We start from the raw sequence: 26,974 nt of genomic DNA on the forward strand, positions 1-26,974 counted from the left end.
TACCACTTTTTACGGATTTGAAATTCGATCTCTGGTTAGAGAGATATGGCTCTGACAAGTTGGTCCTGATTCGGATAGCGATTTGTATCACAAATCGCTGTAGTGTTTAGCGATTTGTACTGTTTCTCGCTAAACACTACAACGATTTGTGATACAAATCGCTATCCGAATCAGGACCAACTTGTCAGGGCCATATCTCTCTAACCAAAGATCGGATTTCAAATCCGTAAAAAGTGGTATCTTTGTTATAAAGTATAGTTTATTCCTGTAAATTTTCAGCGATTTTTATGGTCATTTAATACCCCATTTGGATCTAAAACCAGACCCCTATCAGTCTGCCTTATTTGAGTGACATAGGTTTTTATTTCATTTTGTAAGAGTCATGTCTCCCCAACGGAAGATCATTTTCCAAATCCGTAAGAAGGGTTTTCTTCCTCTATGTGTCTAGTTTATATATGAAAAGTTTTATAACTTTTTATGCTCATTTGATATTTCAAACCTGTTAAAAATCGAGACACATAGAGGAAGTTTCAAACTTTTTAAGTTTTATAACATTTTATAACATGTCTCGGTTTTTAACAGGTTCGAAATATCAAATAAGCATAAAAAGTTATAAAACTTTTCAGATATAAACTAGACACATAGAGGAAGAAAACCCTTTTTACGGATTTGAAAAATAATCTTTCGTTGGGGAGATATGACGCTTACAAAATGAAATAAAAACCTATGTCACTCAAATAAGGCAGACTGATAGGGGTCTGGTTTTAGATCCAAATGAGGTATCAATGGACCATATAAATCGCTTAAAATTTACAGAAATAAACTAGACTTCATAACAAAGACACCATTTTTTACGGATTTGAAATCCGATCTCTGGTTAGGGAGATATGACCCTGACAAGTTGGTCCTGATTCGAATAGCGATTTGTATCACAAATCGCTGTAGTGTTTATCGAGAAACACTACAAATCGCTATAGCGAGGTCCAACAACACTATAAATCGCTGTGGGTCTCGTTAGAGACCTGAAAACACTATAAATCATAGTTAAAAGACCGAAAAACACTACAAATCGTTGTGGGGCTCGTTGGAGACCCCAAAGCACTATAAATCATAGTTAAAAGATCGAACAACACTATAAATCATTGTGAGGCTCGTTGGAGACCCAAAAATACTACAAATCATAGTAGAGACTCATTAGAGACTCAAAAAAATTATAACAATAATTTGCTGAAGAAAATTGACAATCAAATAACGATTTGTTGAAGAAGTGCTACAACAGTCATGATATGGGGGCCAAAATCAGAACATTTATAAAATCTGGATACAAGGTTCAGGTATTTAATCAAAATAAAATAGTAATTAACCATGAAAAATTCTGAACATTTACAGGGATGAACTAGACACATAAACAAAGAGAACTCGTTTTACAGAATTGAAAAATGATCTTCCATTAGGAAAATAAAATTCAAACAAAATGGATCAAAATCTAAGCTGTTAAAATGACACAGGGTGACAGGGTTATGGTTTTTGACCCAAAACTGGTACGAAAACACCATAGAAATCGCTGAAATTTGGTATGAACAAACTAGATTCAATTTAGAAAACAACCCTTTTTACGGATCGGAAAAATCATCTCTGGTTAGGGAGAAATCACTTCAGCAAGTTGGTCCTGATTCGGCTAAAATCCTGACGGTGCAAAATAACAGGTTTTGAATCTCGATTTTTAAAGTAGGTCAAACAAACTCAGAATGATCTGATTTTTGGTGGAAAGCATGAAGACATATGCATGAAGTTGCAGTAAAAAATTCAAGTTAAAATGAGCTCTGGTTACATACAAATCAATAGATCTAAAATGCACAAGAATTTAAAGTATAATCTAGAAAACAACTGAATATGATGAAAGCAAACTGCACATGCATGGATGTTCAAAAATGAGATCTAATGCCTTAAAATATGAATGGATAAAAACTTTGAATCAGACTCCACAACTCTTCAAGTTGAATGATGCTACCCACGTTGGGAGGAGCCCCCAAACCCCCCTCCTGTAAGGGCAAAAACTCTAAATCAGGTTCCACAACTCATCAAGTTGAACGATGCTACAGTTAGTGTGCAGGTCAGTCGGTGCTTGATAGAGAAATGTTGGATCGTTTGTTGGATGTGCACAGAAGTAGAGAGAGAAGGGAGAGAGAGTGAGATGAGGTTTTAGCCCTCTCTTGTAAGGGTAAAAACTCTGAATCAGGATCTACAACTCATTTAGTTGAATGATGATACCCACGCTGGGAGGAGCCCCCAAACCCTCCTCCTGTAAGGGTAAAAACTCTGAATCAGGCTTCACAAGAGTCACTGTATAAGTCAGTCGGTGCTTGATGGAGCAATGTATGATCTTCTAATGGATGTGCATAGAAGCAGAAATAGAAGAGAGAGAGAGAGTGAGAGGGTTGATGTTCATGGCCTCCTCCAGGGGAGATTTCTTTCTCGGATAATCCTGCAGTGCAGAGACTGGGTCTTAAATAATCATCTTCGGGGCACTTAAGTCTTTACAACCACTCCTTTTCAAGAACTGGCATTTTTTTTTGCACCAATGGAGGAGAGGGTACTTAAGTCTTTGCAATCTTATCAAACTCCAACGCTAATTAATGCTGACAAACATGGGGATACGAGACGCACATGCTTACATACGTGGTGCTCTTTGGGACCCCGATCATGAGATGTAACTAACTGCCCTGTTCGGGGGGGAACATATAACCTGCTTTGGGTAAACAGCCACCAATATTATTCTGTTGTACGTCGGTCTTCAAAGATCAATATAAAAAGTCAAAAGATTACAATCAAAACCAAACACTGTAATCAGTTTAGAGATGAGAGAGAGAGAGAGAGATGGGCAGAATTTCTGAGGGAGAGGGAGAGATCCAGCATTTCAGCCACATCCACGCCCTGCAGCTCGCCCCTTTCACCCAAGCCCACCAACCCAACATCAAAACCCAGTGCTGCGGACCACCTTTCGACGTCAACCATACAAGGACCTCCGACCCTCTCTACGCCTGCAATTCATGCAACTTCTTCATCCACAAGAGCTGCTCCAAGTTGCCCAACCTGATCACCCACCCTTCCCACCCTCACCCCCTCACCCTCCTCCCCTCCCCAAAGTACCCCACCGGATCCTTCATATGCGACGCCTGTTCTCAGAACTCCAATGAGTTCTCGTACCATTGTGCGGAATGCTCCTACGATCTCCACACCCACTGCGCCTCCATGCCACTCACCGTCAACCATGGTCGTCACCATCACCCTCTTTCCCTCTCTTTTGGCTGCCCTTACCCAGAGAAGGCCTTCAACTGTGATATTTGCTTCACTAGGGGAGGAAACACCTGGCTCTACCGCTGCTCACACTGTGGGTTCGATGCGCACGCCCACTGCGCCCGAACCAAGCCTATAAGTCGAACCACTAGCGCGCCTGTTCGACCGGTGGGTCAGTGGCCAATTGCACCTAATCGATCTATGAGCCAAGTTATGAGACCAACCGGATTTAATAACCGGCCTATAGGCCCGCCCATGTATGGACCAAATCAGCAAATGCGTGGTCAGATGATGCCTTTTCGGCCTATGAGTCCAGTACGGATGGTGCCTCAGCCGGTCCGGCCTGTTGCCCCAACGCTGGGCCTGTCTCGGCTGGTGGATCAGGTGATCGGAGCAACAGCGACGGGGTTGACTCGTCTGACAGCTCTGGCACTGCCTCCGGCTGGGTTCGTTCAACAGAACCAGATGCTACCCACGGCCGTGCAGTTGGCTTATGATAGTGCTGCTGCTGCTAGTGGGGGAGAGCAAAATGATGGTAATTTTGTGGATCAAGTTGAAGGGGGGTGGAGGAGGGTTTGATGACAGTTTTGATTATCAAAGTAATGATGTGGTTGAAGTGCAGGATGATGGTGGGGCAGCGGACGAGGCTTAATTATGGCTGTTTTGATGACTTTGATCTGTGAGGTTTGAGTGTGGTTTTGGGCATTTCAGGTGCATAAACGAGATGGTCGAGGTTTCTATCAGAGCATTTCATGCTTGACAAGGAAAAGAAAATTGTAAACAAGTTAACATGCACGCATCGAAGTCACAAGCATTTGCAGTACCAGACTTTGGTTCACATACTCTCTCTCTCTCTCTCTCTCTCTCTCTCTCTCTCTCTCTCTCTCTCTCTCTCTGCTGAGCTTGATTGTGATCTCATTCATGTACCCTTCAAATTTCAATAATTTGAGGAAATTTTTCGGCATCAACCTCTAGTTGTATTGGAGGAAGGCACGAGGGACGGATAGCTTTCAACATTCTTGTCCAATTTCTAGTTTTTCCATAGCATCGTGCAGAACTGTCACTAATAATTAACATATTTGTATCTTGGTCAATGATAATAGATATGAATAGACCTTTGACCATGCCATCTAGTATCCATCTAGAGAGAATCAGAGGCCGAAGGCTTTGGCCCTGCATGGTTTACAATCGGACCAGCATCAAATCTTGAGGTGCAACAACATATGGGCCTGACACCCTGTTCAACCACAGAAAAAGATACCTCTTTGAACATATTTTCTAGATCCAAGCATGATTGAAACTGGTTCTTGGCTCGAGCGGGGTTAAGACTTCTTGAGAGGTATATTTGTTAAAGGTTCAGATTTAATTAGTTCCATAGCATCAGCGTGTCTGCCTGTCTGGTGCAATATGGTCTGCCTTTAAGATTGATTCAGTGTTGGATGCAAGTGGATTTGGCTGACTACTTGTACCTCCGAATGTTGAACTAGTTGTGCCCGGGTTGGTCTAAGCATTCCCAAATTTTGGCTGGGGATACACTCAGGTCTTCAATTACACCATCTTCTACAAGAACAATAGGACAAGTAATTACCAGTTGGGACAGCAATTGGGCTCAGCTCCCTTCATACATGAAACTTGAACTGCAAGTTGCCATCACACTTCGGTGATTCTGTGTTGCTTATTTGGTGGTGCACTTGCATCCTCCCTGTTCCTAAACTTGCGTGTCCTCAACATCGATTTCGCTACCCTTCTTTTTCTTTTCTTTCTTTTGAAAGGCAAGCTGGGGTTAGGCAGACCGCTACCAGTTAAATAACTATACCATGGGGTTTTGAACCTGCGACGTCCCAACACAAGGTCACGTGCACTAGCTGCTCCTACCAGACAAGCGGAGCCCCCAGTTGGTATTTCGCTACCGTTCTTCATATACACTCTACCCAATATTCCAGTCTCACTTTCATGTTCTTGTGTACTTTGCATAGAATACATTCATCCAAGTTTCCAACTGCAAAAGATTTGCGACTTTCTTACTAAAGCGAAGGTGAAATATGGCCTTGAATCAACATAACAAGCATGTGTTTCATTTTCTTTTATTTACAGTAAGAGAAAATATTGGCTACACTCTAGAGTACTCTCCAGTTGAATCTTATAAATGCAAGCTTATTTGGCCAATTTGATCCCACGACTGAATTCAGCATAGTCCATTTACTGGGAAATGCATTTTGGATTGGGTGGTTTAAAATAAAAATACGGTTTTCATAATATTGAAATTTTGAGAAATTATAAACCGTTGCATGGTATACCCCTTAGAAAATCTGCTTGTATAACACAATTGGATGATATAAAACATGTTTTTAACTATGCAAACCATAATAATCATACTTGTGGGTGACTTGAATTCTAGACCTAACTCAATCCATGACCTGCAGATCCCAAATATTTTGGTGACGGCACAATGAGAATTTTCAATGGATGTTTATGGTGGTAGTGGAGGTATCGGGCCAATAGGCCCGAGACCGGAGCCCGCCACAAACCCCTCCAGGTGTGCGGGAGTGGAGCCCCTTTGATATGCATCTATCCAGTTTTATAAAATTTTTTTTTACCAGCTAGGATTTTATGCTCTTAGTCGTGTGTGTGTGTGTGTGTATCGCGGCTTTCTTTTGAGAGTTGGGGATGAGAGTTTTTTAGTGTATTGGGGATTAGGATTTTGAACGCTATGTATCTCGTTGTTATTCTCTCATATCTTGCTAGTAGATGTTTGCTCTTCCTTCACCTGTGGATATAGGCTTGAGTGTCGATCCATGTAAATCTCATGTTTTTTCTTATCTTTTTCCTTTGTTTTTCTGGAGGTTTGTTTTGTTCCAATTGTGGCTTGCATAACAATACCCATAGGGCTTGAAGGAAGGGTTGGTTTATTCTAAAGGGTCTTTTTTTTTTCTTTTTCTTTTTCAATTTGTAACCCAAAAAAACTGCACCCTACATGAAGACCTGGTGGAATTAGCTCAGCCTGTAATACATATAGTCATTGTACCGATAGCGCTAAACTATGAGGCTAGGGACCCCACCCCTGGGGCCTATGCTGAGTGTCGGCTTGCATAGAGGGGAGACCCACATGAAAATTGAATCTTGACCGCCGGTCAAGTGGCCAAGGCCCCACCCCACTGAACCAACCCTGATTGGGGCTTATTAGAGGGTACCTTACGCTCAAGAATAACCAATATTTTCCTCTTATAAAGCAAGAGATTTATTTTCTCAATCCATCATATATTATATTTTATTACTTATATATTTATAAAAAATAAGACTCAGAAAGATGGCCCTTTGTAATTAGTACAAGGCTTGATGATGATGATAATAATACTACAGTATATATATGGTGGCAGGGCTGATAAAATGAATCGTTTTGGTGAAGTTCGTTATGAACTCATTTGGTTCCTATAGCTGGCAACCCGAGCCACGAGCAGCTCATTTAGCTTAAACCAGTCGAGCCTGAACACTGGGTGTTCAACTTTGCTTGGCTCGGGAGAGATCATATAGATAAAAAAAATATACTTTAGATATAATATATATTTTAAATGTAATATATAAAAAGAATAATGCATAAAAAATATATATATAAATAGAAGGATGAATGAAAAATATATACATAAAATATGAATTACTATTAGGTGTAATATATATATATATATATATATATATATATATATATATATATATATATATATATATATATATATATATATATATATATTACATGTATAAATAACTTGAAATGTTTTTACATGAGTCATCTCGTATTCGGCTCATCTCATTCACGGATAAGCCGAACTCAAGCTCATCTTCGCTAAAAACAAACATGAGCATTATGAGCAACTAAGTAAATATCCCTACTAAATAACATTGATTATACATCATCATCGTCCAAGACATCTATCTATATATGTTGGACATTTAATTTTAGAGAACAACTATACTGATGGATCATTGATTATTTCACATATCCGATTTTATGAGACATCAAAGCTATAAATTATTTATAGCTACTATTTTTGAAAACTACTATAGATCTTCAAATAGAGTGATCAGTGTTATGGTAATATATTTTAACTCTTTTAGAGGTCATCATTAACTACATACACCAACGACACAACATATCATTTTTCTAATAAAAATAGAATGTGAGAAAAGGATATTCATATATATTTCATGTAACACCCCAAAATTTTAACCCATATTTTTAGAAGTTTTTTTTTATAACAGCAGAAACAATAAATACTATAGGGTTAAACATCCCGGAACATTACAGTGGAGAGCAACCAAATCACTTATTTTATTTCAATATCAATGAATAATGACATCAGAGTTTTAAAGACATAAAATGAACTCAAACTATCTCTGGAACAATAAATCCAAAATCTTGATATGATGCTCCATCCCGCAGTCGCTCATAAACTCTATTCTTCACCTAAAAAATGATAAATTGATAGGAATTAGACTACAACTGTCTAAGTATGAATTACTATAATTTTTTTTGCAGGTATATCATGTGTCAAGTACGTGAAGTGGGTGTCATGTATGATTTTCAGTATATACATGATCAATTAAAGAAACTATACAACAATAGTGACATATATATCATTTAACCAACAGTGACAACATTAGCTTGGATAACATTTAGCTACACATCAACATGATTCAAATATCTCACATTTCAGGATTGCATCTCATCATAAGCATAGAATATAAAATATGCTGAAAGAATATGAAAATGTTTTTCTAGTAACTCCACTCATTGTGATACCTAACCGTTCTAAATAGTATTTATATTATCTTATCTCGTGGGTACACGCGGGCCGAATCACCCGTAACGGAAGAGAACATTCGAGGGTTTATTATTCATGAATGTTTTATTAACCCGAACGTCCTAACCAAAACTGCAAATCCTAAGGGAGCGGCCAGTGACCGAGAGAACTTCCCAAAGGCCAAACCAAAACAGGATGCATTCCCAACTTTTGCAGAAGAACATGGAGCTACCACCTATGACACATTTGGTAGTCCAGGTCCCCCAACTCCGAGGACTGGGGACCAACGAATCACTTTAGCTCGAAACAGTTAAACACATGTTCCCAAAGTTTTATACCACCTACCCTCTCCAAGGTAAGCCCAAATCTGAGTGGGTTAATCTTTTCATTTATTTAAATTACCCAAAGTACATGGACATTTCCCCAAACTATCTCCTACTATCATAGTAGTAGGTCTCCAACCTTAGTCATTTTACCAAGGCATACACATCACAATTTTTTTTTATATTGATTGCACAAACCCACTCAGAGTGCTCTGGTGCCTTTAAACCAGTCAAGCACGAATGACCCAGTGCCTTTAAACCAGTCGGGCAACATTATTATATTCTCATTTTCATGTGAATTCACATCATAACTTTGATGGTCTATGCATGACCCTCAATACACTGGCTTGACATTCATATGTCTACAACAAACCGACCCATAGGTTCGGTTACCATATCATCATTCATCATCATCATTATTATTTATTTATTCTTCAATAGCAAATTGTCACAACGTACCATTAGGTTTTAACTTGTGACATCCCAACATAGGGTGGCATATACTAAAAGCTCTGTCAAACAAGCAAAGACAGTGTTGGTATCCTTTATTAAGCATGCAGTGTAATCTTAGAGATTTGGTAATACAACTAGATACCTTTCTCCCAACACATTCGCATTTGAACATTCTAAAAGATATACACTTAATGGACATTTTCAACATTTTAAGAAATATGCATTTGAACGTACTAAATTGTGCAGCTTAGGATATAAAATTGAATATCATTTTACCATGCAGCTAAATATGCATTTGAGCATTAGTTTAATATACAACTTCATGTAACAGTGAATAACAACCTAATATGCCGTTAAGTTTGCATTGAATATCAACTTGATATGCAGCTTTGTACGAAGTTGAACATACACTTACTATGTAGTTACATAGGCATTGAGCATCTAACTAATATGCAGCTTCATATGGAACCGAGCATCCACCTATTGGCATCTAAATAGGAATTTGCATATTAACTGAATATGCAGGTAAATGTTAACTTAAATTTCAACTTAACATGAATCCAACTAGATTCCCATTTATACATGCTTCCAAGATTTTTCCCACAATAGATTACCAGGTATGTCTATTCAGAAATAGCAAATGTTTCAATCCATTTCCAAACAATTTTAATAATCCCACAAAATAAGCATGTTGATTCCTAATCCTATCACATGATGTTATGAACCTATAGATTTCAATTAACAGAGATCACTGATATCACATACAGAGCTAGTCAAACTAAATTTCCAGAATCCTATGATGAAAGAACAAAATAGATTAACATTGATCCTCCTTTGAGGTCCAATAATAGTATAGCTAGTATGACCATTTTACAGGAATCAACAATTAAGAGAAGTCTACATTTTTAGAGCCACACTTAGCACACATATCACTACAAGAAACCTGTGGATTAGCGACGACCTAAATTCGTCGCTAATCCGACGCTAATTCATCGCTAAACTGTTTAGCAACGGATTAGCGTCAGATTAGCGACTGAAAACTTTCATCGCGAATTTTTCGACGCTAATTTGTGCCAGAACTTATCTGCCGCTAAGTCCGTCGCTAATTTGCAACGGATATGATCCATCGCGAGTCCTTCGCTATTTTAAATTAGCGATGGATAATATCCGTCGTTAAATTTTTAAAAAAAATTAAAAAGAAATTGCTCGCTGCTTCTCCGGCAAGGAGCAATTTTTTTTTCACAGAACCGGCGTGTTCCTGCAGGCTGCGACTCTGCGCGGATCCGGGGGAAGCTCCTCTTCAAGTTCCAGGTCGGCCACGAGAACCAGCCGAAGAGCTTCACGGCAATGGCGCGTTCCGGGGGGAGCTCCTCTTTAAACCTAGCATCGATTTATTCAAAGGACTATGCAGTTATACTCAATCAAATTCAAAGGACTGGGGTTTCAACACAGATTACCACAGACTAAAACACACGATTAATCTAAACCTAGCATCGATTTAACACACTGTGTCATCTTTCGTATTATTGACTTACACATAAAATTTCAACATGGAAGGCATTAGCTCGATTGAATACCTCTTTCAGGTATCCAAAATCCCCAATTCAATCGATTTGGGATTTCCGACACCAAAAGCTCAAAATCCTCTATTTCTGTTAGGGAATTTTTTTTTTGGCCGCCCACACAGCATGCTCGAACCATGACATACCAAACAAGGAAAACAATAGTAAATCCTACCTTATTTGATGATTTTTCCTCTTGTTCTACCATCAATCTGGGTGCAGCCGAACTTCTGCTCATCGATAAGTGTGAGAATGGAAGGGAACGAGAGGAGAGTCGTCGTCGGGTGATGCTGTCGGAGAAAGGGGAAGCGAAGGTGGCAGCGATGTCATCGAAGCTCGCAAAGGAGAAAAGTTGCAGGGAGGATATAGAGGACAACGACTCGAGTTGCCGATAGGTTCGGGTGGCGGTGAAGGGGTCAGTGGGGGATTCAAGGGAAAGGGGTCATTGACATCCCGCCGAAGGTCACAGAGAGAGTGAGAGGAAATGAGGGGGCATGGGAGGAAGAGAGGATGGAAGAGAGGAGCGAGCGTAGGAGGAAGAGACGCGAGACCCCCTTTTAAAGAGGGGATCGACTTTCCCTCCGGCGGCTCTGCGCCCCTCCCCTTTGCATCTATCAAGTTAGGGTTCCTTCAGAACCCTAACCAAAAAAAAATTTCCTTATTATCGGCAGGTCTTGCCCTTTTTAACTCGAGGTTATCTTTTTTTTCATTACACGGGGCACGGGTTAGGTCTGAGACCCGCGAACCAACCGTGTCTGAAATGCATATTAGGATCCGTGATTTGGATCCGTAATTCATCTGGGTTATGGATCTACAGGTTGGATCCGTGACTCAACGATAGTTTGGGTCTGCAGGTTGGATCTATATGGGTCCAACTGTGGATCCAAGTATATTTTATTGTTATATTATTTATTATTTTATTTTATTTTTCTAATGCATGCGTGTGATATTATATATATAGGGACCCCTACTTGATATGGATCCTAGATCCCAAAAAAATTCTCTTTATTACATGATTGAAACTATGGATCCAGATTATGTAATTTGGATCCAAACCTAGATGAATATGGCTCTAAAATATACTATTATGGATTCTATTTAAGGTTTTTCTTAAGACCCGTTTTAAAATTCGTGGATCCTTACAATTCATCAAGGATCCAATATCAATTTTAACCCGGATATTGAGGATCCAAAATCAGAGGTCCAAACCAGAGATTGAAATTTACTGTTAGATATCCACATAGTATATTTGTGATCCAATATCTACGATTCGAATAGAATATTAGGGATTCGACATTGAAGATCCAAACAGGATTTTCGAGATCCAATTACAAATAAACAATAAGAATAACCTCATACCAGCTTAACGACCTAAATTTCAAGTTTATTTATCAGATAAAATTTACGGGTATTACATTTTATATATTTAATTAATATAATTACATATAATCACTCAAAAAACTTACTACTCACAATAACCTCCTAACCCCAATTCAAATGCATAGTCAACCTTAGCGTCATTACACCAAAACAAAAATGTCGAGTATTAACTAAAAGACAAACAAATAAATATAAATCATTTATAACATAAATAATTATATATTTATAAAAAACTAAACATAATAAACCTTAAACGATGAATCTAGTGGCAAATATTAAAATAAAACACAAGAAAATATGCAAAAAATATCTACAATAAAAACAAAACACAAATACTCATGAGGCTATTAAATGCTTATATATATATAAGAAAAAAGTTTGGAATGAAACTCACCTTTCAACCTAATTGAGAAAGTTTATGAGAAGAAAACTGCAACCTTATTGGAATGCATAAAAAAATCATGAGAATCACCACAAGAAAAGAGAGAAAATGTTGAAGGTTCAAAAAGAAAAAAAATTAAGGTTTTTTAAAAAAAATGAACAAAAATGATTTTATATATGATTCAATAAGCATGTGGATGTACGAAATTTTGCATGCCAAAAATTTGTATAGATAGCCACATATTTGTGGATCTCCTTAATGATCAGTTACTGAATAGTGGTTTGCATAATATTTTGCAAATGTCGTACTATATATGTATAATTAGTATAATATTTACAAAGTTAAGCAGGTTCAGTTATAGAAGGTTCACAAATTTGGTTATGCAAACTTTGTGTGGTTCAAAAAAAAAACGTGTAAATCTATGTTTTAGTGAAAGTTTGTGATACCGTAAGTGTACCCATGTATCTCGCTCGTGTAAAGGTTAAAAAGCATTTGCGAATTTGGACCTGGGTGAATTTTAAAAGTTGTAGGCCATATTGGAAAACATGTCAATTTACCTAATGTACTATCATTTTTTTTTATAAAATTGTAAAAAATGGTTATTTTTCTTGAAGAAAAACTTGAGCAAATTATCTTTGAGAGGGCGCTTGGAAACGCGCCCTACTTATAGCAATAGTCATTACTATTACAGTGAGTTTGACTTTATCAAAATAATGAGAACCACTGGGGCAGACACACTTTACCAACCACATGTATTAAGCGACAAGAGAAGCGATACTTTTGACTTAGGTTCCTCAACAACAATGAATGAAGAACAAGTCTTCCTTTAATTCCTTCAACACGCAAGTGAAGTCAACCAACAAAGAGTAGCACCACACTCTGTACGTCTTTGTCCCACTGCATCAATAAAATGTCGACAATTACATAGAATTACAAGCCAAAGTTGTTGTCATAAGATTCAATCTCTTTTTGTCGAAAGCTTCTTTTGAGAGAGACAGAGAGAGAGATGGGCAGAATCACTCAGGAAGAGGGAGTGATCAACCATTTCAGCCACATCCATGCTCTGCAACTCATCTCCTTCACCCAATCCCATCAACCCCACATCATAACACACTGCTGCAGACTCCCTTCCACCACCAACCAGAAAAGCTCTGACCTTCTCTACACTTGCAACCTCTGCAGCTTCTTCATCCACAAGAGCTGCTCCAAGTTTCCCAATCTCATCATCCACCCTTCCCACACTTCTCACAACCTCACCCTCCTCCCCACCCCGAAGTATCTCAACGGAGCCTTCACATGCGACGCCTGTTTGCAGTGCTCCAATGGTTGCTCATACAACTGCGCCGAATGCTCCTACGACCTCCACGCCCACTGCTCCTCCCTGGCCCCTCACCATCAACCACGTCTCTCACCCACACCTTCTCTCTCTCTCTCTATGTTTTGCCTACCCTTATCCAGAAAAGGTCTTCACCTGTAATCTTTGCTTCACAACTGGACTAAACGTCTGGCTCTACCGCTGCTCTGCCTGTGGGTTCGATCTACACCTCGACTGTGCCCGATCCCGGGCCGACTCGACCCGGCCCATGAGCCCAGCGACTGGCGTGCCTGTTCGCCCGATAGGTCCGAGGCTAGCTGTGCCTCCTGTCCAACCCATGAACCCGGTTCCTCTAATGGGTGCAGGGCCGACCATGCCCAGACTAGGTCAGCTAATGGGTGCAAGACCCATGATGCCTGGCCGGCCTAACCTACGCCCACAAATGGGTTCGTCTCAGGCGAACATGAACATGACCCAGCTGATGCTCTCGCTTGCAGGTATACGGCCGAGCTTCACTCATCGGATGGGTTAGATACTTGGTGCGCCCGGGTTCAGATGATCAAACATGGTGCAACCCACGAACTTCTCTCATGGCGCTGGTGGTGGTGGGATGCTGAGTAAGGGTTTGATGGTGGCAATAATGGATGGCAGAGTGGTAATTTTATGGATCAATGCCAAGGGGACTTTTTTAGGTAGTGATAGAGGTGATGGAGGTTATGATGGTAATTTTGATTTTCAAAGTCACGGGGATGGGATTTCAGTGAGGGGATGGATTGCTTTGGAGGTGGAGCCGTTGATTTTGGTGGCTTTGATACGTGAGATTTGTTGGATCTTGGTATTGGTCTAGTATACATGAAACTCATATGTTGGAATCTAATGGTGGATTTGAAATGTGAATCTAAGTATTAAATCCAATGATTTAGGTAGTAAATTGAAAAGAGTTGTTTTTGAGCATTTCATGTACATACATAAACAAGTTGAACATGGTTTAGATTGAAGCATTATAATTTGCATCACAAGAAAATTGTAAACAAGTAGACGTGCCCAGTGCGAGGGATTTGTTTTTTTTCCTGTTTCCTGTTTTTTTCTTTTCGTTTAAGTGTGTTTGGCAATGGAAAACTTCATGATTTTTAACTGCATGCAGGCAGTGATTCCTTTGTGTGGTATTGGTTCTTTAGTGACAAGCATTTTCCATCATATACAAAAAGTAGATGACATGTATTTTTTATTGGGAAAATATTGGTTACCCTCGAGTGTACTGTACCTCTACCAGAAACAGTCCATTCCTTCACATTTTTTTGTGAATCAAGCCATATAGAAATGATGTATATGGTTTGTTTATTTTGAGACATACTTAACATCTTTCAATAGCATTGTAGAGGCTGAATTTTTTTAGGGTTGCTATATCCAATGGTTCATAATGTGCCAAAATTTTTCAATTACGCCCACAAGGACTACCCTCATCTGATAGGGGTGACTTGTGAACGTCACCAAGTTGACAGGAAGTTAAAAGTTAAAAACCTGCAGGTGTCATCTTGAAGCTGGGTGTAGTGGCAAGAGGGGACCTCAAGGGTTTACCAACAGAAAGCCTCAAGGTTTTTACCAACAGAAAGCCGACCAATGTAGTGATTTGGGGTGCGGGTGTCCCTTGAATTATCCAAAAAAAAAAACACAATTAATAAAGTCATATTATTATGTTGGAATAGCTCAGTCTTAAGTGTGTTATCTAATGAATGGCCTGAACACATCTATGGAGTTAGATTCATCAAATAATGCTCACACCTATGAGATTTAGTTAACGAGTACAATATTCTAGAGTGTAGTCAATATTTTTCCTTTTCTATCTCTCACAAAAGAGGATGGGTTACACAACAAACTACAAATAATACAACCCACATGCATGCGCTAGGACTAGGGGTGGCGAAATCTGATCAGACCCGCCAACCCGTTTCTTAGCCGGGTTAGGGTTTCGCTTAAATGGGTTCATGTCGTAGACGGGTCGACCCGCCTAACCCGTTTATTAAATGGATTGTGTTCGTGTTAGGGGTATGCCAACCCGCCAACTCGTTTGACCCATTTAATAAACGGGTTAGGCGGACGTGTCAACCCATTTACACGAACCCGTCAACCCGCCGACCCGTTTATATATATATATATATATATAAACTTATCTAACCTTAACTCCGACCCGCCAACCTGTTTGACCCGTTTAATAAACGGGTTAGGCGGGCGGGTCAACCCGTTTACACGAACCCATCAACCCGTCGACCCGTTTATATATATATATATATATTAACTTATCTAACCCTAACTCCGACCTGCCAACCTGTTTAATAAACGGGTCGCCGTGTCGTGTAATCACGTCATGTCAACCCGACCCGTTTATTAAACGGGTTAACCGTGTCATGTCGGTTTACCTGTTTAATAAATGGGTCATGTTCGTGTTTGCCACATCCGACTCATTTAATAAACGGGTCATGTTCGTGTTGAGGTATTCTGACCTGCCGACCCGACCCGATTGCCACCCTTAGCTAGGACTAGGGCTGGTAAACAAGTGAAATGGACCAAACATCAATTGTTTAAGCTCTGGTCATTTTTGTAGCGAGTCAAGCTGAGGTCAAGCTCATACGTAGCTCAAGCTAAATGAACCAAATTTGAGCCGGCTCATTTTCAAAAAAGTACATTTTCTCAAAGCTGAAAGTAATAGGATTTAAACTGGTGACTGATGCAGCAATATTAATTTAACTCTAAACTTTAAAGACTTTGATTATTTATTTTATACTACATCAAACAAAATAAAAATATATCTAAATTTTATATATTACTACTTAATGAGCCTATTTGCGTTGGGCCGAGCTGAACACTCTTTGTTCATATTCAGTTTGTCAAGCCTACTTTATGAGTAGGAGCAGCTAGTGCACGTCACCTTGTGTTGGGACGTTGCAGGTTTGTATAACTGGTAGGGGTCTTCCAAACCCCAGCTTGCCTCTCTACAAAAAAAAGCCTACTATGAGTACCAACGGGTGCTCCGTGTGATTTGTAGGAGCTGTCAGTGCACTTCTCCTTGTTGTGGGACGTTGCAGGTTATTAGTATGGATGTAGACAGGTGGGTCTTGGGTTGGGTCTAGGCATTACAGAGTCTGACCTAATGAAATCTATCGTAATCCAATCCAGAGTCAGGTTCAGAGTCCAATCCATATCAGCTAAAGGCGAGTCTGGATTCAACTACCTTAAAATCTAACGTTAACATGCATTCGGATTCAGATGTTGGTCAGACTCGGACTCAGATTCAGGTGCAAAACTCAATACCGAGTCTGAATCCAGTTATTAATCGGGTTTAACTTGGCTACAGAATCAAATTACAGATTTGGATTTGGATTTGGATTTGAACGGATGTCCAACCTGAATCCTAGCTGTTCCTAGTTCCTGAAAAACATGACCAAACAAAACCTAGTCATGGCGAAAATAGCAAGGGCGTATGACATTCATCACAAGCAGTGCATTTAATGCTACCCATCAGTATAACAATTTGGTTCAAACTAAACTTTATTGTAATTTACATTAAGTCTAACATAGGGTCAATGAAAAATGTAAGTCGATCCAAACTTGCCAAAAAGCAAAGAAAGCAAATAAAGCTAGGATCACCAATCAATCTCCACTATGTTAATTAAGCATTTATTCAAAGAAAAAGAAACGTTGAAACATCTTTAGATGCTCGTTTCTCACTTATGCTTCACTCAATTGCTTCTCACACTCACTTCTTTAGACACCAACATATATCCATTTATTTTTTTGGTGTTTTTGATTGCCATTAAACTGAATACAAATAAACTGATCATAGTACCAAAACAGAAACAATCTTCAGAAGCCCCCCCTAGCAAGTATCCAGTTTACACAATTCCTTCAACTCGTTGAAAAGGGAAAAGCAAAAGGAAGAAAAAATTGGCCACATTTTCCACTGAAACATCGCCATACAACATATAATCCAAGACTTGAAATGGAAAAAAGGAAACCAATCAGCAAATGCACCTAGTAGTAATCTCTCATCATCGCTTGCAGCAATCAGAAGCACTTCCTGTGAACGATCGATGGCCCAGACTCATCATACTCAGCCTTGGAGATCCACATCTGCATTATAAGAACAGTTCATCAATCATGCAAATCCATTACGACCTATAAAGCCTATTATAGTTCTATGTTTTCAAACAGATGCACTATCCTCCACCAACACCGTGCCAGCAACTTGTATAGAATGGCAGATGATTATACTGACAAGTGATAATAACGTTATGAACACTAGTGCTACAACGCCACTATCAGAACTGATACTTCATCCAATAAAATGTGTGTGCGCTTGTATGCATGCACATGCATGCGTGTGAAGAGAGTTCTGTAAAAAACGCAAAGTTATATGTTCACCAACCTGTTGGAATGTGCTGAGGGATGCCAAGATTGACCCTCCAATCCAGACACTGTATTTTCTCTCAGGTGGTGCAACCACCTTGATCTTCATGCTGCTTGGTGCCAAGGCAGTTATCTCCTTGCTCATACGGTCTGCTATACCTGGGAACATAGTGGACCCACCACTGAGCACAATGTTTCCATATAAATCTTTCCTGATATCCACATCACACTTCATGATTGAATTATAGGTAGTCTCGTGAATTCCTGCAGCTTCCATCCCAATCATGGAAGGCTGGAAGAGCACCTCTGGGCAACGGAAGCGCTCGGCCCCAATGGTGATAACCTGCCCATCAGGCAGCTCATAACTCTTCTCTATGGAGGAGCTGGTCTTGGCAGTCTCAAGTTCCTGCTCATAGTCAAGAGCAATGTAAGCAAGCTTTTCCTTCATGTCACGGACAATTTCACGCTCAGCAGTGGTGGTGAAGGAGTAACCCCGCTCAGTCAGGATCTTCATGAGTGCATCAGTCAGATCACGCCCAGCAAGATCAAGACGCAATATTGCATGTGGAAGGGCATAACCTTCATAAATTGGAACAGTGTGGCTAACACCATCCCCAGAGTCCAACACAATACCTGTGGGAGAGGAGAGGTTATATCACAAAATAGCCCTCTGAAAAACTAAATTTGAATCATATTATCAATATAACACCAAGACTATATTCAGGTACCACAGAAAATATGTTACCACAACATCATCCATGTCTACTTGGATCCAAGTAGCATTTTTGATGTAACAATTGGGGAGTGTTTTATGTCCCAATATGTGTACTTATCTATGTTCTCCATTATACCTGATGTGAGCCATCATAAACAAAACAGAATGAGAACAGAAACAGTAAACCGACTAATATTCCACTCAAATTCTCAATCTTAAAAAGATAGCACAAAACTGAAATTCATAATCGGACAATTTTTAAGCCATCTATGGTAGTGGAAAGCATAAAGAGTAGGGCGACTTGTAGTATATTTGCATGCTCAAGCTTGAATGATTAGGTCAAAATTTGTCAAAACATCACCAAAATTTAAAGAATAAAAATGACCTTACAAAATTGATTTGCTAAATAAGCTTAGAATTGGAAGAAAGAAAAAGAAATAAGAAATGGAAGTGAGGGGTTAGAGCTCCGGTAACAAAATGATCCCTACTCTTGCAGCTAGCCTACTAGTTAACCAAGAAAAACATTAACAAACAACTTCCTCACCTGTAGTACGACCACTGGCATAAAGAGATAGGACAGCCTGGATGGCAACATATACAGCAGGGGAATTAAATGTCTCAAACATGATCTGGGTCATCTTTTCACGGTTTGCTTTGGGGTTAAGAGGTGCCTCAGTAAGGAGAACTGGATGTTCTTCAGGAGCAACTCGGAGCTCATTGTAGAAAGTGTGATGCCAGATTTTCTCCATGTCATCCCAGTTGGTCACAATCCCATGCTCAATAGGGTATTTTAGAGTTAAAATACCACGCTTGGATTGAGCTTCATCACCAACATATGCATCCTTTTGGCCCATACCAACCATGACTCCAGTGTGGCGTGGGCGACCCACAATGCTAGGAAAAACAGCTCTGGGAGCATCATCCCCAGCAAAACCAGCCTGTGATGTGCAGAAATTTGTGAGATCCATTGCATGCTTTAAAATTAGGCATGCAATATAATCAGAACTAGCAGGAAAGAACTTGCAATGACATCCACATCAACAAATAGCAACCAAAAAAGCTTTAAAATCATTTATAGAATAGCACAAGGCACAAGATATCATGTGGACCATGAGTTGGCCCATGTCTGGAGGCACAAAACCTCAGCGGGACTAGGTCAATCTTGATGATAACAAGACCACCTCAAAGTCGAGTTGACTTGATTATTCACTTATTTTCTCTTTCGATTTTGCATGAGACGGATGGTGTTTCATTACCTTCACCATTCCAGTTCCATTGTCGCACACAAGAGGCTGAATATCCTCGGTGTCCGCCATCTCTAGACTTTAACTGACTGCTGCAAGTTAAAAAAATGTAGTGGTCAAAAGCCAAAAATCCCACATAAAACGTTCAAACATGAAAAGAAGGCAAATAGGAAGTGATCTAAACAATAAAACTGCACCAACAAAATAGAAAGAGAACAAAAGAAGGAATGTTTTTATTTGAACAATTGTTTCATAAGCAATTACTAGAAGAAACAGAAACAGATTTCACTGCTTCTGAAAACCCACATTGTGAAAACCATTTCAACAGTTTAATCCAGAAAACCATAGTACTGCCTCAAAATGGCCAATTTTTAGCATCTTAATGCAAGCTGCTTAGTTGAGGCCCTCAATGAGAAACGTTACTGAGATTACTCATATTCTGATATGAAAACAAATCAACTCAAATGAATTTCATCCGAAATACATCACATGTGATAACTAATCCTTTCCAATTGTAAAGATGCCACATAACCACATCAACAGATGAAACAACAATGGGAGAGTGATGAATAACTAGAGATTTCAAGTACTATACCAAACAAAAACAAGATTACCAACCCAGATAAATAGATACCAGCCATGCATCAGAGAAGAAAACAGAATTATAAGCAGATATTAAGATTGGGATCATCCAGGATCTTACGTGTCCATGATCCGGGCAATCAACCTAGAAAAACTGCTCATAATGCGAAAGCCTATTTTTTTTATGATGGATCAGACTGTTGCGGCACGGATCCTACTGAAAGATCTGAGAAACAGGTTTTCAGGGCACATGCAGACTTCACAAGTCATTTTCTTGTAGAAATTTCTTCAAAAGAACGTGATAATCAAGAACGTAGAAAGTCTCTACAAATCCAAAGATAGAAAAGCTATTGGATTCAGATCCCTTGGAAAAATCATCATCTCTTGGCGTTAAAAATGATGAATGACAGTCATCCAGATCCAACTGAATTTAACCAATGACGTTTCTGATTAATTTGGAAAACCAGAAATGTCATTTGGAATAAAACGTTGTCATCCTGAATCAAAGAAATAATCCAATTTTATTGCATGCATGACCCTTCTCTCAAAGAGAAAAGGAGAATTTAATCATAAGAAAAAACACAAGGAAAGATCAGATAATGCCCAACAAATTCCCAAACTTAAACAACTTTCTCAATACATAATACCAATCAAGAAATAATGGAAAACAAACAAAAAGCCATCTACTGGAAACCGTCTCACGATCCGAAAGAAAACCAAAAAAAAATTCAAAACCCATAACTCCAAATCGATGAATCACTCTATGATCAATCGAAAAGTGCCGCATTGCGCCCCTAATCTTGCCAAATGACTGAAACCCAACAGAATTCCTAGAACTTTTATAACAATTCTGCCGCCAAACCTCCAAACGCATCAAAAGAAGCCAAAAATCAATCAAAAATCTATAGACCGTCTTCGTTTCTCAATCCATTTTCGACATGATCCTTCGATCCGTTCAACACCTACAAATGAGAGAAAACCAAAAACGGACCCACCATCGCATTCTTCTCAAGAAACCAAATCGGAAAACCAAGAAACCCAACAAAACAGAGATCGAGAGATCACCTTCCGACGAGACCCCGAAATCCTTTGATTGAGAGAGGAGGAGATGGGGCGTTCTTCTATCAGCAGAGACACGCAAACAACCCCTCCCCCCCGCCCTTCCGTTTAAATGAGAACCAACCCCGCAAATCAAAACGCCCGGATTACCCCACAAATTCGCGCTCCCATCAAATCTTAGCCGTCCATCACGCCCTTCCACCCCTTCTCCCAGGTTCCTATCCCCAACATCAGATTCTGGCCGTTCGTTAGAACGCGTGTCACAAATCTGTTGCTATAGATGTCGAACCCCGTGGTGACCAGTGCCAGCTCGAGTGGGGGCGTCGACCGCTTCTTTCCACTGGCACGTGCGGAAAGGAAACCCTTTGTCAACCAATAATGGTTGTCTCCCACACGAACCGGTCAAGACCCACTTGTTTTGCTCCAGACCCGGCCAGCTAAAGCTGTGAGCCTGTGAGAGTTTCTTCCAATGACTTGCTGCCACGTTCTGTCTCTCCCCGCAGCTTTTTTGCCTTTTCCTTCCTTTCCATTTTTCTCTTTACTAGTGCCATGGGCCCACCTGACCATGCGTTGCTGGATCTGGGTCAATATTCATGTGCATCCGGGACCTATACGATACCCAGGATCTAAGATGTCCAGATCCGGATCCCATCCATGCTTATGCATTTGGATTCATTTTGGTCAGTTTCAATGTCAAGAACTGTGTTTATCGCGTTAAATAGTGATATTCTTGAAATAAGCATTATTTAGACAACATCAAGTGTTTTTTTTTTTTGGTATTTGATAATATCACGGTATTTTAGCATTAACAACGATGAATAGGTTGGTTTTACTGTAATTGGGCCAGGTTTGGACTCACAGGATGTATGCTTGATCCGGATCAAGGTTGATAATCCCTAAATGAGATAGGATCCGACCCGTTTATTATAGTTTTATGGCTCTAATGTCGAGCTGGATCTGAATTGAGATCCAACTTGTTGGCATCCCTATTTTTATTTTCCTGAATCTTCGGATTCACTTGAGTTGGCTGGTGCTGGATCCAATCCACATTGTCCGGTGGCTCTGGCAAACAAAGTTCAGGGGCATTTCACTCAGTCAAAGGCAACCCGGATGTGTTGTTTAGTGGATCTAACCCAATGCATCTAACTCCGGATCTGACTTGTCCTACTTTATAGGCTTTTAGTTTTATTAAGCGTAGGTGGTGGACTCAATCCAAATCCAATAATAGAAAGACCTATTTATCAAGTCCAGATCCAGATTTGTGAGTTGGATCTGATCCTAACAGAAAATGGTTTTGTTCATCGCTCTTCAGGTCCTAGTGCGGTAAAATACTATTTATACATATTTATAATCTGGACATGAACTGGATCCATCAGGACCCAATTCTGGGTCTCATACATGTGTATGAACGAATCTCTCCAGATCCTACCAGTTTTCCTGCTTCTACTTGATCCATATCCAGGATGAATATTTCAAGATCGTCGTGGAGCAGATAATATAGAATCAGTTCATTTGCCTATGGAGCATGACCTCACCCAGAACCATGGTCCAGGCTGACCCTGGCCAAGTCCACTTGGGCCAAGGGTGTGGACTAGGGATTTAAACAGGTTGGATTCGGGATGCTTGTAACCTATACCAGATCCCACTAATCAGATATCGGTTGATCAGATTCTGATTCAAATGGAGAAAGGGTGGGACCAAATCTGACTAATTACATGTATTTGGATTCGGATATCCATTGATTCGGTTGTAAAATCCTAAGCCGATTTTGAATCCGATCATTAATCGGATTTGATTTCCTTTACCAAATCTAACTAATCGAAGTCGGATATCATATAACATCAGATCCATCGACATCCCTGGCGTGGACCGCTTGGTTCAGCCACTGGAACTGACCGTTTGGTTTGGCAGAGTTGCAATGCACACTGTTGGATCTAGAATATCAGATGGATATGGACCAGGTCTGTTCACCTGATGCGGTTCCTCCAGGCACCCAAAAAGCCGGTTCTGGATCTAATGATCCAAATGATGGGCTCATCCAAGTTGCATCGTTTTTTTCTAAATGGGACCTACAGATTTGGACGGTGGGTCCCACAGAAAAGTTTTGCATGATTACATCTGCCAATGTACAAACTGGTTCTCACATGTGACGTGGGGTCACAATTGATATGGGCTCATCTATCAGTCACCCAAATTGAAAAAGGTTCTGCTTCTCCTTTTTCGAACCTAAGGTCTAAGTAGCTGGCCCCACCCAAGGTGTGTGGACCCACGAGATGAACATGGACTTGCATCCCATGAACGGCTAATGACATGGTAGTATGAATTCACCTACTTTTTTTTTAGTATAAACATCATATATACTTATTATTTTTATTTTTATTTTGAAAGGCAATATAAACATCATACATATATGCTTGCATTAATAAGTTTAATTATCTCAAACTTTGATTATGCATGGTAACCAACATAATAGTTTAGCATACTTTAAATCATATCTTGAGGAAAAGCCTTGTACCATCCAAATTGATACTGGATTTGAAAAACAGTATTTCTTAATTCATTTCTATTGATAAACTATGAGTCTCCCCCACATTCCTAGGTGTTACTATTTATTATATATATATTTTTAGTCAAATTAACCAAGCATAATCAGTACAAACTACTTAATTAGTGCATATCCATGAATTAGTAGTTAAATTCAGACTGCAAATGTTGACTGGACCTGTATTGACCAATGAATCGATGCAGAATTTCATCAAAGAAATTTATAAGAATTAAAAAAATCAAACAAATAGGATTCCTTATAAAAAACTAGGTACTTTTCTTGCATTTTTGCTAGGTTCACAAGAATGTAGCTTTCTTGGTTCTTTTGCAGGAAAGATTAAAAAAATAAAATAAAATAGCTCAGATTTATCAAAACAAATCATTTTAGGTCACTTCTCTGTTAATATGGTAAGAGCCACTCTTAAATGTCACTAAGTTGATGGGACATCCTGAATTTAAAACGATGGATTCCCATACTTTGCCTCGAAGCCACACATTATGATGTAAATCTGAGGTCGGATTTACGAGATTATATAACCAATTATGAAATTATCTAAGGGAAAGCAAGAAATCGAAGAAAAATGCAGGAAAATGAAGAAACCTAAAAAATTAAAGAAAATAAAATAACTGAATTCATATTCCATTCAACTGCCCAATTACAAAGATCTCTCATTTATGTATAGATGAGGTTTTTTTCCTAATTCAAAATCAACTAAATTACCAGATAAGCTTATATAAAGATAACACTTATCTTAAATATATGGATCAAACATAGTGATCCTCTAAATTCAAAGATCTAAAATCTAAAATAGATTCAAACATATCTTTATAAACCTGGAGTCGAGGTGAGGTTTTATGCCAATAAACTCTATATGTGATTCTGATTTCCTGAAGTACAGAAAAACAAGACATTTTTGGTACATCATATTCATGATCCTGCTAAGTGAAAGTTGCAGTGAGCTAAAGGTGCACAGTACAGGTCATCGTTGGTTGGTTAGCTAGCTGGGTTAAGTTCAGGATGAATCACAGATCGCCTTTTTTTATTGTTAAAGCTTTTATCTTGTGTTTCACCTCTGTCAATCACATCAGCCTACCTTTTGTATATGGAAGATTATATTTTAAGGATCACAACCTGTTGGGATGATCACATTTTTGCAGCTTTGCTTCTGTGTCACCATTTCTTGATGTTGGTTGTTGCATGTGGACTTATAGCAATTGACTTTAAGGTGTAACAGTTGATGAATGATGCTCACCTAAGAAAGAAAGCAAGGCTGGTGCAATTATAAAACTTTTCCTTGCTTTAAAGTTATGGCAATGAGAAATTGATTTGAACTGGCATGCTTAGACATGGACCACTAAGGAATGTGAACCGAACCACTTTACTAGGAATGCCATTGAGTAGGATTTTATCCAATATTCCATTTAGTTTTATTTGGTAAGCCACTACAAGAAAAACGTTAATTAACGACAGAAGTTTGTGACAGAAATAATCCGTCATAAATTTACGACGGATTAGCTAGAGAAAACTATTTGTCGCTAAAATTTGAATTATTTGCAGAATTAATGACGGAAAAACTTCTGTCACTAATTCTGTCATTAATTAGCGACGAAAAATTTTTGTCTCAAGATCCTTCGCAACTTAGTGATGGATCAGCGGCAGAAATATTTTATCGCTACTCTGTCACCAAGTAGCGACGGAATTATTCTGTCGCTAATTTCCCTCATAAAACTCTAATGCGAGCCTCTTTCTTTCCCTTTCCCTTTCCCTTTCCCTTTCTCTTTCATCCCTCGCCTATCGCCCGCCGCCCGTCGACCTCCCCATTCGACTCATTTCCCCTCTCACCTCCTCTCTCCTCTCTCTCTCGCTCTCATCATTTTTTCGGTTGGCGAGTCCCGTCTGACAACCCCCTTCCGACCTCACCCCTTTGGGGTTTCCTGAAACGGCTCCCCCCCCCCCTCGAGCTTTCAAGTGGTCGTAGGAGAGAACCCAGGTTGTGACCTCCTCTCTTGTTCCCTCTCACGTTCTCTCTCTCGTTGCTCCCCCTCTGCGATTTTGGCGAGCCGATGACCCCAGCCTGCTCTCTCTGCGTCGACCTTGCCTGCGATGATCGTTGATGCCTCCCACAGGTAACCCTCCTCCTTTCCTTCTTGTTATTTCTCCTTGAAATCAGCATCGTCGGAGGTCTGGCATAGGGCCGCCAACCTCTGTCGGAGCCTCCCCCTTCTCCCTATGGTTGTCGGAGGGCCAACAAAGGCCTGACAGCCTTTGTCGGGCCCTCCCCACCCCTCTATAGTTGGCGGGGGCTGACAAAGGCCCCGATCGCCTCTGCCAGGCCCTCCCCTTGCCTTTGATCTCTTCAATAGAACAGGGGGCTCCGCCATTGTCTCTTGTTTTCTTTGGCAGGACAGGGGGCTTTGCCCCTTGTCCTCTTGACTTCTCTAGTAGTGGGGCTCCGCCCCCTTGTCCTCGTTATGATCGGTAGGGGGAGAAGCCCCCTGCCCTTTATTTTACTTGGCAGGAGTGGCTCTGCCGCCTCTGTTCTCGATAATTTCGACAAGGGACGAAGCCCTCTGTCCCTTGTCTGTTTTCCGGCAATGGGCGAAACCCCCTGCTTTGCTATTTTGCCTTGGCACGGGGCGAGACCCCCCTACCTCATGATTGATTCTCGGCAGGGGGCTCAGCCCCTGCCTCCCGATGCTTCCCTTTGGGGGGCACACACCCCCTGCCTTCTGTGAATGTTTCGGTAGGGGGTTTCGCTCACTGCCTTAACCTTAATGCCGGCAAGGGCAGAGCCCCTACCTGTCTCGCTTTCAGCAGAGGGTTGTGTCTCCCTGTCGGGGCTCATTTTCGACAGGGGGCATCATCCCCCTTGTCATTGGGTAATAAACTTCATTTTAACGCAGTGTCTTCTGTAGAT

At 40.1% G+C, this 26,974-nt stretch overlaps 1 protein-coding gene across 2 annotated transcripts; it reads right to left on the reverse strand.

The window, feature by feature from the left end:
- Window positions 1-17,291: 17,291 nt before the first annotated feature.
- LOC149817948 (actin-like) lies at window positions 17,292-21,646 on the reverse strand. 2 transcript variants are annotated; one of them, XM_089984751.1, is made up of 5 exons: window positions 21,519-21,646; window positions 19,884-19,960; window positions 19,172-19,565; window positions 17,932-18,545; window positions 17,292-17,636 (listed from the first exon to the last, which is right to left on the reverse strand). In XM_089984751.1, the coding sequence occupies exons 2-5, from the start codon at window positions 19,941-19,943 to the stop codon at window positions 17,571-17,573; spliced, it is 1,134 nt and encodes a 377-aa protein (XP_089840877.1). In that variant the 5' UTR covers window positions 19,944-19,960; window positions 21,519-21,646; the 3' UTR covers window positions 17,292-17,570. The 2 variants fall into 2 exon arrangements, with proteins under 2 accessions (XP_089840877.1, XP_089840878.1); XM_089984752.1 differs by having other exon boundaries at window positions 19,884-19,963; window positions 21,519-21,643.
- Between the last annotated feature and the right edge of the window lie 5,328 nt (window positions 21,647-26,974).

This window comes from Nuphar pumila, chromosome 13 (genome assembly GCF_984573655.1).
Source record: "Nuphar pumila chromosome 13, dmNupPumi1.hap1.1, whole genome shotgun sequence".
Classification (NCBI taxonomy): domain Eukaryota; kingdom Viridiplantae; phylum Streptophyta; class Magnoliopsida; order Nymphaeales; family Nymphaeaceae; genus Nuphar; species Nuphar pumila.

Excerpts from the sequence above, each read along its gene's own strand:
- LOC149817948 (XM_089984751.1), bottom strand. The coding sequence starts at position 19,943 with ATGGCGGACACCGAGGATATTCAGCCTCTTGTGTGCGACAATGGAACT. Across the intron at positions 19,566-19,883 it reads ATGGAACTGGAATGGTGAAG|GCTGGTTTTGCTGGGGATGA; the intron begins GTAATGAAACAC and ends TGCACATCACAG. Across the intron at positions 18,546-19,171 it reads TGCCAGTGGTCGTACTACAG|GTATTGTGTTGGACTCTGGG; the intron begins GTGAGGAAGTTG and ends CCTCTCCCACAG.